The sequence below is a fragment of the Diceros bicornis genome, chromosome 28, assembly GCF_020826845.1.
Source record: "Diceros bicornis minor isolate mBicDic1 chromosome 28, mDicBic1.mat.cur, whole genome shotgun sequence".
Lineage (NCBI taxonomy): Eukaryota > Metazoa > Chordata > Mammalia > Perissodactyla > Rhinocerotidae > Diceros > Diceros bicornis.
In genome coordinates this window covers 29,598,117-29,610,847 of record NC_080767.1, presented here as the reverse complement: position 1 = coordinate 29,610,847, position 12,731 = coordinate 29,598,117, and the positions used below count along the sequence as shown (strand labels likewise).

Below are 12,731 nucleotides of genomic sequence, written 5' to 3'. Positions count from 1 at the left end.
GTCTGAGTGACACCTGGAGCCATCAGGAAGGCAGGAGGATAACTCAAAGTCAGCAATTTATCTGGCTCTTGCCTTTATGGATTGTATCCAGCGGATGATGTTGAAATAACTTAACAAGGTGCCGGCTGGAAGCCATGCAGGGTTGTAGTGGCTCACACCTGGGCCAGGTGTTAACTCTTTAGATGTCAATCATGGGGAAGCCCAGGGAGGGCACTTGGGTGAATTCAATGCCCATTTACCACCTGGATTGGGTGTACTTCAGTATGTAATTGATAAGGCTGTGTCTGTGTATGTTCATGGATTATCAGTCTTGGTGGCATCTCTCCTACACAACATCCCTCATCCTTTAACCCTCCCCGCTGGAAAGGCTCACACACCAATGATAAAATCAACTTGCAGACTTGGACAAAGAAAATAATCCCAGGTGGCTGTAAGCTTTAAAGACTCTGACCCAGCTACCTCTTTGGGACAAGTCAGTATAAACATGACTGAGTCTCCGAACTGGTGATTGCCCAAGATGGTGGACCTCAGAACCATATGGCCATGGACTTCACCTTGGCCAGAAAAGGAGAGTGTGAGGGGTCTTTCACTGGTATGTTATAAGTGCCCTTATCTTGGCAAACCAGAGTTCACCGCGTATTCATGAGGCCCCACCCAGGGAGGAGAGGCCATGATGTGCCTAGAAGAGGGGCTGGGGCATTCTGGGGCATTTCTCGGTTAAATCAATTATACAAGGAGTTCCAGGGATGCTGGAAATCCTAGTTAATAGGTAGCAGAAATGCTTACGGAAGGAGGCCCAGCTGTAACCTTAAACTCTGCATCACAAATCTTTCCCCTGGGTATGAAACCAGAAGGAAAGGGAACCCTGAGATCAGAGGCAAGGATCCCAGGAGAATTCAAATCTTTGCTAAAGATCAACCACTGGCCTCCTAGAGAGAGATTGAGGAGACAAAGTCCTGCCTGCCCTTAGTCCACTGGCTAATAATCTTCCCCTGGCCTATTCCTTTTCATATTAAACATTTCCATGTTTTTACAATTTTTCCCCACTTAGTGCTGATGGAATTCCAGGGTTTGACCTTGAAATCCATAGGTTCCTATTTGTTGGTCAAAAGAAACCTCAGCAAGACGAATAGAAAATGTTCCTCTTCCTCCAAAACTGTAGAAAAGTAGCCACCATCCTGGGTCAGGAAATGATCCTTCCAATGTAATATTTAACGACACCCAAATTTCAGAAGGTGTTGCTATGCCCTGTGAAGGTACCTCCTACCTGTCAATCCTAGGAGTTCTGAAGGATAGTCTCAGCTCCTCACCCAGGTTAATGATACTGAAACGCTTCTATCTATTAAATAACCCGACAGCTCTGCAAGACTTCTTACTTGAATTAGGAATGAGAGCAAGTCTGCACCTTGTTTAAATTAACATAGGAAATGAAAGAACAAAACTGCAATTCCAAGTCTATCGAGAAAGAGGGTTTTAATATAATATTTAAGCGTAGGATTTGCTATTTACAACAAATACATATTGGCCTTCCCCAAATAGTAAACATTTTTTTCCCTTTGTACAAATGTTACATGATCTCCCCCAAATCCTCCCTCTTCCTAACTAACCTCTGTCTCATGTGGTCTAATACAGCCCAGGATGCATTGGCAACTGGCACTGGCAGCTGCATGAAATTTGACATTAATGTTTCTCAACTGTGCCCCTCTTCCGCATTGGAGCTGGAGGACCAGCCAAGTGCACACTGGGTGTGTTGGCAAAGTCCCCACTGCCAAGTAGGGGCCACACATGAGCCTGTTCACAGGACTCAGAATGGGAGCTGTTGCTGGTACTGGGCTCCCTGTTGGGGGCTTGGCTGCTGGATGAAAGGGCCAGCTTAACTTGGGGGGGTCTTTCCCAAGGATACTGCCTATCCCTGCCCCTTACCTTCACTGCACTCTGCTCCAGGAACTGTGCTAAGTACTTGGTCACCCGTACACCATTCACTCCAGCCTTCTAATAGATCATTTTAGCAGCACTCCATTTCATAGAGGGGGAATCTGAGGCCCAGAGAGGTGAAGTGACTCCCCCCATTACAGGGCTGGCCAGCAGTAGAGCTGAGATCCCTACTCCAGGCTGTCTGACTCCCCATACCTGCACTTAGATGAAAAGCTTCTCTGACCACCAAGGAGCCCACCCCTGCCAGCCCTGGTCTGGGAACTCACTTACTCCGATGATTCAGGATGCCTTGTTTTTCTTGGCCTTGAAAATGTTCCTGGCCGACTCAGATGGCCAACTCCAGCTCACATGACAGGTTGTAGCTACAGGAGAGTGTGTCAGCTATGAGGCTACCAGGAGCCACACTCAAGCCTCTCTCCCAGTGCCTACCCCAAAGCTGGAGTCTGGGCATCGAGCTGTCACCAGGCAACAGGATTGGACACTGACCAAGGGGTCATAGACACAGATCTCTGGAGCTGGCCCCCAGGGAAAGTCTCTACCTGCCATCGTCAATCTTGTCCTGGCTTCACTTCTTGCTGTGCAGCTCCATAGTCTGGAACCAGGCCCCAGGGGGCTCCTCTGGCATGATGCTGTAATTGTTGCAAGCTGATTGGAGGAACTTGATCTGGGCAATCACTTGGAATTCTTGGAGCCAGAAAGAAGGACAGGATGGTGACAGGGCCTGGGTTGGGGGATGCTAGGAAAGCTCTTGAATATATCTTAGGTGCACATGTTAGGCATTCTTGTTTTGTGTCTACCTAAGCGTGGTATATACAAAGTTGTATATACTGAGCATTTCATTGACTAGGATCTCCAGCACAATTTTGTTTTTTTGAAACCAATTTATTGAGGTATGGTTGACATACAAAAGGCTGTATATAGGGGCCAGCCTGGTGGCGCAGTGGTTAAGTGTGCGTGCTCTGCTTCCGTGGCCGCGGGTGCGCCAGTTCAGATCCCCGGCGCACACCAACATACCGCTTGTCAAGCCATGCTGTGGTGGCATCCCATACAAAGTAGAGGAAGATGGGCACAGGTGTTAGCCCAGGGCCAATCTTCCTCAGCAAAAAAAGAGGAGGATTGGCATCGGATGTTAGCTCAGGGCTGATCTTCCTCACAAAAAAAAAAAAGGCTGTATATAATTAACGTATACATCTTGATGAATTTGAAGATAAGTGTTCACCTGTGAAACCATCACCACAGTGAAGGCCATAAACATAGGTATCATCTCCAAAAGATTTCTCCTGCTCCTCTATCTTTTTTTTCTTTTGCAGGTAAGAGCATATCTTAGTCTGTTGAGGCTGCTATAACAGAATACCATAGACTGGGTGGCTTAAACAAGAAACATTCATTTCTCACAGTTCTGGAGGCCGGGAAGTCCAACATCAAGGCACCAGCACCTTCTGTGTCTGGTGAAGACCCATTTCCTGGTTCACAGACTGTCGTCTTCTCACTGTGTCCTCATATGGCAGAAGGGATGAGGGAGATCTCTGGGGTCTTTTTTATGAGAGTACTAATCCCATTCATGAGGGCTCTGCCTTCACGACCTAATCACATTCCAAAGACCCCACCTCCTAATGCCATCACATTGGGTGTTAGGATTTCAATATAAGAATTTTAGGGGAACACAAGCATTCAGTCTAGAGCAGAGCATTTAACATAAGATCTACCTTCTTAGCAAATTTTTAAGTATACAATATAGTATGGTTGACTATAGGTGCTATTCCAGGACAATGTTGAATTGAAGTGGTACAACTGATATCCTTAACTTGTTCCTGATCTTAGGAGGAAAACATTCAGTCTTCCACTGTTAAGTATGATGTTAGCTTCAGGATTTTCATAGATACCTCTTACCCATTTAAGGAAGTTTTCTCTATTCCTAGGTTTCTGAGATTTTTTTAAATTGAAAATGAATATTGAATTTTATTAAATACTTTTTTCCTCATATATAGAGGTGATAATTGGATTTTCTTTAGTAGTCTATTAAAACAGTGAATTATAATAATTGATTTTTGAATACTAAACCAAATGCATTGCTGCAATGAAATCTAGTCAGTTATGGTGCGTTAGCCTTTTTATATATTGTTGGATTTGATCTGATAAAATTTTGGTAATTATTTTTGCACCTATTTTTTGGGGGGATATTGATCTGTGTGGCTTTCTTTCCTTGTATTATGTTTCTATGATTTTGGTATCAGGGTAATTCTGGTCTCAGAGAATGGTTGGGAAATTCCTTCCTCTTCAATATTCTAGAAGAGCTTGTGGAGAATTGGTATTATTTCTTAAATGCTTGGTACAATTCATGCATGAGGCCATCTGTGGTTGTAGTTTTCTTTATGGGATGATTTTAAACTACAAATCCACTTTCTTTAATACATAATTTCTTATATATTTCTTCCTGCATGAGCTTTGGGATTTTTTGTTATTTAAAGAATTTGTTTCATCAAAGTTGTCAAATTTATTGACAAAGTTGTTCATAACATTCTCTTATTTTCCTTTTAACATCTGTAGAATATGTAATGATGTCATCTCTCATCTTAATATCAATAATTTATGTCTTCTGTCTTATCTTTCCCAATCAGTCTGGCTAAAGGCTAATTGCTTTTGTTGTTCTTCTAACAGAACCAATTTTTGATTTATTTAACTTTTTCTATTGTTTTTCTGTTTTCTATGTTATTAATTTTGCCATTACCTTTATTTTTTCTTCAGCTTACTTTATGTCTAATTTTATCTTCTTTTTTTAAGGTGGGTACTGAGATTATTCTTTTTCGCTAACATAAGTGTTTATTGCTATAAATTTCCCCTTTTCAACTTCTTTAGCTGCATCTCACATTTGCTATTTCTTTTTAATGCTGTTCTAAATGCTTTATAGTTTCACCTTTTATTACTTCTTCAATCCATGTGTTATTTCGAAATGTATTACTGAGTTTCCAAATATTTGGAGAATTTTCAGATATCTTTTTGTTATTGTTTTGTAATTTAATTATGTTGTGATCAGAGAACATGCTTTGTGTGAATTCAATCCTTTTAAATTCCTTGACACTTTTTAGGGTGCTCAGAATTCAACCTCAAGCCTCTAATGCTACCATGCTGACATGAGAGCTATAAATGTCTTGTCTAGATTATTCCAATAGCCTCATAATTGGTCTCCCTACTTTCACACTTGCCTTCATTCAGTCTATTCTCAACAAATGAGCCAGAAGGATATTTTGAAAACTACAGACAGCTCATATCACTCCTCTGCTCATGAATTTCCGTTGGTTTTTCAAATCACTTGTAGTTAAACCAAAGACCGTGTAACTGCCTACAAGGCCTTACACAAACAGATCCCTTGTTACCGCTGACCTTTATCTACTACCAATCCCCACAATACTCTGCTCACTCTCTGATAGTCGATCTAGCCTCCTTTCTGCTTCTTTCATGTACCAAGTACTCTCTCATCTCAGACCCTTTGCAGTTTCTACTCCCCTTGTCTGGAATGTTCTTCCTCTCATATAAAAACAATAACATATTTCCCTGTTCTCCTTTAGCTTTTTGCTTGAATCTCTCCTTCTTATGGAAGCCTACCCTGACCAGTACACTACTTAAAATTGCAGTGTTACTCTCAGCTTTCCTTTTCCCCCTTCACCCTACTTGTGTCGTTGTCAATAATATAACACTCATTATCTTATAACATACCATATGCTTTACATATTTATTTCTTTAATGATAATGTCTCCAGTCGATAACGTAAAGTCCACAAAGGGAGAAATTTTGACTCATTTGTATAGAAGAATGCCTGCATATAGTAGTTATAGAATACAAATTTATTTAATGAGTGATATCCCATGTATACATTTATCTTTACTTCAAGTAGAAATGAGCTGTCTTAGTTTGGGCGGAAAGAAACAATCCTTGTTTTTCCAAACAGAAAGAAGAATATAGAACATCTCACCAAGAAATATCCTGTAGAGGAAAAAGGATTTATAATCAGGAAAAATTTGTTAATAACAGTGATTTCCCTGTGCATCTCTGTTAGATTCTCTCCACCATGCACACAATAAAGTTAACTAGCAAGGTCAGAAGGTTTGAATTGTGTTTAGGGTTTTAGGAAGCTGTAAGAAAACACTTTATTAATCAGCTACCTTATTAGGAAGACAAGCATTTTGAACTTCCTTGTATTGAAAACTAGGAACTACATTATGTTTTTGTAGCTCTAGAAAAAAATAGAGAAACTAAACTACATATTATCACACACATTTTATAATACCTTAATTTCTAAAACAACTCAATTTTATAAACATTAAAACTAATTCATAAGAAATGATGAAATCCAGCGATTTATAACAACCTGGATGGACCTTGAGGGTATTATGCTAAGCAAAATAAGTCAGAGGGAGAAAGTCAAATACCTTATGATCTCACTGATAAGTAGAAGATAAAAACAACAACAAACAATCCCATAGAGACAGAGATTAGATTGGTGGTTACCAGAGGGGAAGTGGGGAGAGAGGAGGGCAAAAGGGATGATTAGGCATATGTGTGTGGTGATGGACTGTAATTAGTCTTTGGGTAGTGAACATGATGTAATCTAGACAGAAATCAAAATATAATGGTATACACCTGAAATTTATATAATGTTATAAGCCAATGTTACCACACACAAAAAAAAAAACTAACTCCAAGAAGAGGTCAAAATTACAATTCACTCTGTATTTGAAAAGTACCATCTCAAACACATTTGACAGTTCCAGTCCTCTTCAACTTGTGAGCCAAGAATTTAAAGAATGAGAGGGTACCTTCTGCAATTATATTTTACATTTCTATTCACAGGGACAATAGAGGACCTAAAATAGGAGACTATTGGAAGGTGAATGTGTAGGGAGCAAGGAACAAAGGTTGGTAATTTAACTACAGATTTTTCAAGGCTATCTCTCTGACAGAGTCAGTGGATAAGATAAGAAGAAGAATAGGGTACTGTCACTTGGAGAAAAAGATCTCCCTTCTGAGACTTTTCCCCAGGGCCCCCTTCATGTCTCTGTTCCTCAGACTGTAGATGAAGGGGTTCAACATGGGGGTGACCACTGTGTACATCACTGAAGCAATTATGTATTTGCCATTGGAGTTGCTTGATGATGGGAAAAAGTACAATACCACAACGGTCCCATAGACTAGAAAAAACACAGAGAGGTGAGAGCCACAAGTGGACAAGGCTTTGCAGATCCCCTTGATTGAGGGAAACCTCAGGATGGTGGCCCCAATGTGGGCATAAGAGAGCAGGACACCAAAAAATGACAGGATAATGACGAATCCCCCAACAGTGAAGATAAAAATCTCATTGAAGGAGGTGTCTGAGCAGGAGAGCTTAAGCAGGGCAGTAAGGTCACAGAAGAAGTGCTTGATGGTGTTGTCAGCACAGAAGGACAGTTGAGCCAGGAGGAGAGTGTGAAGGGCACTGGCACAAGAGAGGAGCCAGGAACCAGCCAACAGAAGCATACACAGCTCCTCCCTCATGATGGTGATGTAGTGCAGAGGATGACAAATGGCCACATACCTGTCATATGCCATCACTCCAAGAAGAAAGTTATCAATACAGCCAAAAAATAAGAAAAAATACATTTGTGTTACACATCCTGCATAAAGGATGGATTGATCCTGAGTATGCATGTTTATCAACATCTTAGGGACTGTGACAGATGAAAAAGAGACATCAATGAGGGCCAAGTGACTGAGGAAGAAGTACATGGGGGTGTGGAGGCGAGAGTCCAGCCAGATGAGCAGAATGATGAGCAGGTTCCCCAGCACCGTGGTCAGGTACATGCCCAGGAACAGGGCAAAGAACATGCCCTGTTGCTCTGGCTGGATGGGGAGCCCCAGGAGGAGGAACTTGGTCACGCTGCTCTGGTTCTCCCTCCTCATTCTTCTCTTCTCTCTGCTTAGGTTGAAGGAATATTGGGAATGTCCCAGATGATGAATAGTTATGACAGCAATCACATAAGAGTATCTACTTTCTACTGAGGAATTTCTCAGGGTATTTCCCACATGCTGTTTCCTGAATCCCCACCCTCCCCTAGTGGAGCAGAAGGGAGCCATCAGATCTCCAATAGCTAACAAAATTCATTCAAGGTAAACCAGGGGAAATTTATTTATTAATTGAACAATATGTTAGACACCATACTCTTTCCTGGAGAAAATAAGACAAAGAAAGTTCTTTCCTTCAAGGAGCTCACATTCTAAGGAGTAACCTCTTCCAGAACTGGTTCAGATCAGTGTATCTGGGACTAGATTTCTAGTGGGTTCTGACTTCAATACTTCTTAGCTAGTTACTCTCTTCTAGCCTCATTTTAAACCTCTACAAAATAAACACAATAATACCTCCTCATAGGGTCTTTAGAATAATTAAATGATTTAATGTGAGTTATGATATCAGAACAGAGTTCTTCATACAGTAAGCACACAGATATGTCATCTAATATCGTCATGCCAGGGTGAGTGTCAAGATAAATCCTGGGTTGATCTTCAGGAACCCAATACACCAGAAATGTGAGGTGGGCATTAGAAAGAAGCAGGTAGTTTATCTAAAAGTTGTGTTAACGTATATGAGCTCTCAATGTCTTAAGGAAGGTATAGAGACACACACCCTAGATCCTGTGGATAATTGCTTGATGGGAATTAGCTTGATGCATTTTATTTAATTTGGAAAAAAATCAATTATGCTTCACCCATCTCCATTGTTGTCCCTTTCTCTACATCTATCTTCAGTGAATCAAATTGGCTCAGATCTAAGTAGTCATGTGCTGTAAGACACCTGAACATTTTCCCTAGAACCTGACAACTGGTAGAAGCTGTGAGATTGGCAATGCCTATTAAAATTTATCTGATTATCGTGACAATTTCCCAATATTAATTTTAATATAATTAACATTTATTAACTATGGTACCATACTATGCACCAGGTAAAATGAAGGGATTTTTGTATACATAAAGAGAGTGTGTATGTGTGTGCAAGCATGTGTGCTGAAGCTAAGAGACTTTAAGAAACCAGCCCATGGTCACACAGCCAGTAACTGCTAGAGTCATCATTCTTTACTCATGTCTTTACTAAGTCTCCTCTCCTATTAAATATATTCTTCCTCCCCTTATTTACTCAAGCAGAAAAGCCAAGCCTTTGAGACATGTTTCAGTGTTTGAAAGAGGATTTCTGTGCCTAATACTACCTCAACCACCAGCTCAGATGTCTGCCATCACTCATTCCTACAGCCATTTATGTTCCTACAGCCTACAGTTTGCAAATGGCTTCCATACACTTTCGTTTATATGCATCAGTACATATTTTTGCCTGAGAAGGAGGGAAATAATGACTTTTTTCTTTCATTCTACTAATGTGAGAAGTGCAGTCACTTACACAGTGTTTTTGGTGGTGGAAATTGATCTCAAAGGCAAGTCTTCTGATGCTCTTTTCACTAGAGACACTTCCAATTTCTTTGGGGGAGAGTGGCTAATAGACTTAAAATACCCATATGCCTGGAAGAGGAAACTGACATTAGCTCACAGGATCCACATCTGATAGTAGACTCTTGTTCCAGACCAGGGTGATTCTCAGGGACACTAGGAGAAAAGAGGTGACCTCACTCCCCTGCTGAGGCTTGGCTGCTTATTGACAATTTCTGAGGGATACTTAAGCCAAGAGCGTCTCTGGGAGTCAAATGCAGGGGAAAGCAGAAAACCTGGTACAGGCACTGGTGCTGTGGTGTCAAGGGGTGAACCAGCAGGAAGGGAACCTTCATCTTGTGTATAAATGGCCGTGTGACCTATACTTAGTAATGAAGCAGTAGCCTAAGATTTGAGAGAGAATCTTTGCATGGGCTTGCTGTTCTATGAGACACAACATATTCTCCCCTGTTAGAGGTACCTGAATGGAGAGTTCAGTAAGTCAGCCTCCGTTTGGGGAACAATTACACAGCTGGCTACCGTGAACTTGGTGCTTACTATCTGCCTGAAAGGGATTAACTATTGCAGACAATATCCTACAGCAGCTATTATTATCTTCTTTTACATTGAAGGCTGCTGACCTCAGAGAGATCAAATGTAAGGCCACAAAACTATTGCACGGCAACACCAGATTCTGAGGACACCAGAACCTGGATGCTGAACCAGGCTACTATTCTCCCAAAGTGTAAATATGGACAATGCTAAAGGCCAGAGTGAGAAACATTTAGAGCTCTGGGTGCATTATTGGAACACTCAATTCACATAGTCCAATGGCCCCAATAGGGCTTAAGGATGATCCTTAAGTGCCTCATTGGTCTGAGTCAAGAGGAACATCGGAAAGTGAGACTATTTCATACACAGGTACATGCACACACACACACACACACACACACACACACTGCTTTATTAGAGTTTTAAGCTCTCACTTTTTCCCTATCCCTTCTAGTGAATTTAGTAAAGGCATGAGTTTGTTTAACACAATGCAGGTACCTCTACACTTGTAGTCAATCTCTCTCTCTCTGTCTCTCTGTCTCTCTCTCCTCCTTCTCTCTCTCTCTTTCTTTCACACACATACACAACCGAACACAAATATTGTTGAAGGGTGATTTCTGATTCTGTGACATATGCATGCCCTAGATGAAGATGGTCAGGATACAAATCTGTTTCACACGAAGTTCGTAAATAAACATACTGTCTTGTATGAAAAACACTCACAATGCATGGAGTCATACAAAGAACTGACAAACAACACATAATAGAAACATGTATATAGAGGCGCTCCCAGACAGTCACAGATTTTCAAGTCACAACAACACACAGAATCACACAAACAACACACAGACAATATAGACATAGCCACTAAAGTACAGGCATTGCTCAAAGGAGATTTCTAGCCTTGCCTGATCAATGCACATTCCAGATGGAGATTTTCCATGTCTGAGTCAGCAACACACATGTAGAAATACACAGAACACACACTTGTCTCATATTCACACACACACATGTTTACAGGAACAGAATTTGGGCCCATTCTGACCATTAAGGACCATTCTGGTCCTTAATGAGCTCAAATACTTTCTGCTCTGGGCTGTTACCTTAGTCCTCACTTTCTGTCCAAGAAACCCAGGAGCCAAAGGACAAGATACAACCTCTGTGGCCTGACGACCTTCACAGACTTGCATGTCTGTTTACCAGCAACAGAACAATGGGCAGGAGGGATTTATTTTACAGCAGAAAGAAGACATGAGGGAAAGACACCTAGGATTCTCAATAAAGACATAGTCAACATGCACTAATTGAACAAATTCCTGCTAGCCTCTTGGGGAGGAGCCTGTGCAGGGGCCAGAGGGGCTGAGCCATTGAAGTCTTTAGGGACAATGTATCTGATGCTGTTGACACTCTAGACTCCTTTCTGTCTGTTCTGGTGGTTCCAGGTAGGTGGCATGAGAGGACAAAGTCAGTCTGGGCCTCTTAAGTGTCAACAGTGATAGAGTAAGCCTGTACCTATATCACAGAGCGAGGCTCTTGTACAACCTACATGAGCCTCCTCTAAAGCTCACAGGTGACCCCACTACCTGGAGAGGCTCCTGTAGGGCAGGGGCTGTGCTTTGCACAGAAGGTAGAAGAACAAAGGATAGATCCCGTGAGGTCTGGACAAAGACACTCCTGGAGTTGAGTTTGGACTCTGCCACTTACTGTGTGCTCCTGAACAGTTTAATTGAGTAATATAGCATTCAGAGTCTTTAAATGTAAAGTGAGGATAAGAACAGTACCTTCCTCATGAGGTTTTTGTGAGGATTAAATGAGACAATGCATATTAGAATTCTTATCACAGTGCCTGTACATGAAAACATTCAATAAATGTTAAGATATATCACCAATAATTTTTTAATCTCGGGACACAATGAGCATTGGGAAATTATTAAATGATTTCATTCATTCATTCATTTGTTCTTTGTGATAATATTTATTAAAGACTTCATAAAGATGACAATCTAGGCAATGGAGCACAGCAGTGAATTAAATAGAAATACATCATCTGGTAGAGCTTACATTTTAAGGGAAGGAAGCAAACAAAAACCAAAACAAACAAATCAATACACAACAAAACAAAAAATTAAAAAAGTAAAATCCATGGCAATTGATGAAACGTGTTGTGGAGTAAAACAGAGCAGGGAAGGGGCATGAAGAGTGACAAGAAGCAGTTCAGATTTAACTAGGGTGGTCAAAGTGGGAGTCCTGAGGAGGTGAGACATGAATAAAGAAATGGGTGATCAGAATGGGAATGTTCTCATTAACCTTTCATTATCTGAGGAGGAAACCTCACATTCCAACAAAGAATTTATTGAATCCACAGAAAATTGACTAATATATGAAATCCACGTTTTGCCATATCATTCTCAATGTCAACCCACAGTCACAGCTGCCACCACTGTAATTGCTGGGATGGCTGCCTCCGATTCTCTCCATCTCTTGGAAATGCATGTTTTTCTAGGTCCTGCTCAAGGCTCTCTCTCTATCTAAGAAGCTTCTTAAATCATCAATCCTGAAACATATACATCTGCCCCAAATTATGACGAGGCTCATTTACTCTTCTCCAAAAAGTTGTAGGCATGCCAATGAGAGAGACCTTTAGTTAACATTTCTCTTTGCCCAAATGCCTAGCACAGGTCTGCACACATAGAAGGCGCTCAATAATCATTGAAGTCAGTAGATCAGCTCCCTTCCTACAGACGAAGGGGGGAAAAAAACAAAGTGAAAATCCAAAACACTGACAACACCAAATGCTG

The 12,731-nt window shown here is 41.1% G+C and overlaps 1 protein-coding gene across 1 annotated transcript; it reads right to left on the bottom strand.

Moving 5' to 3' along the window:
- Positions 1-6,930: 6,930 nt before the first annotated feature.
- On the bottom strand, positions 6,931-7,875 carry LOC131393700 (olfactory receptor 1J4-like). The gene has a single exon (XM_058524749.1). It carries the CDS (start codon positions 7,867-7,869, stop codon positions 6,931-6,933), a length of 939 nt encoding a protein of 312 aa, XP_058380732.1. The 5' UTR covers positions 7,870-7,875.
- Positions 7,876-12,731: the final 4,856 nt, after the last annotated feature.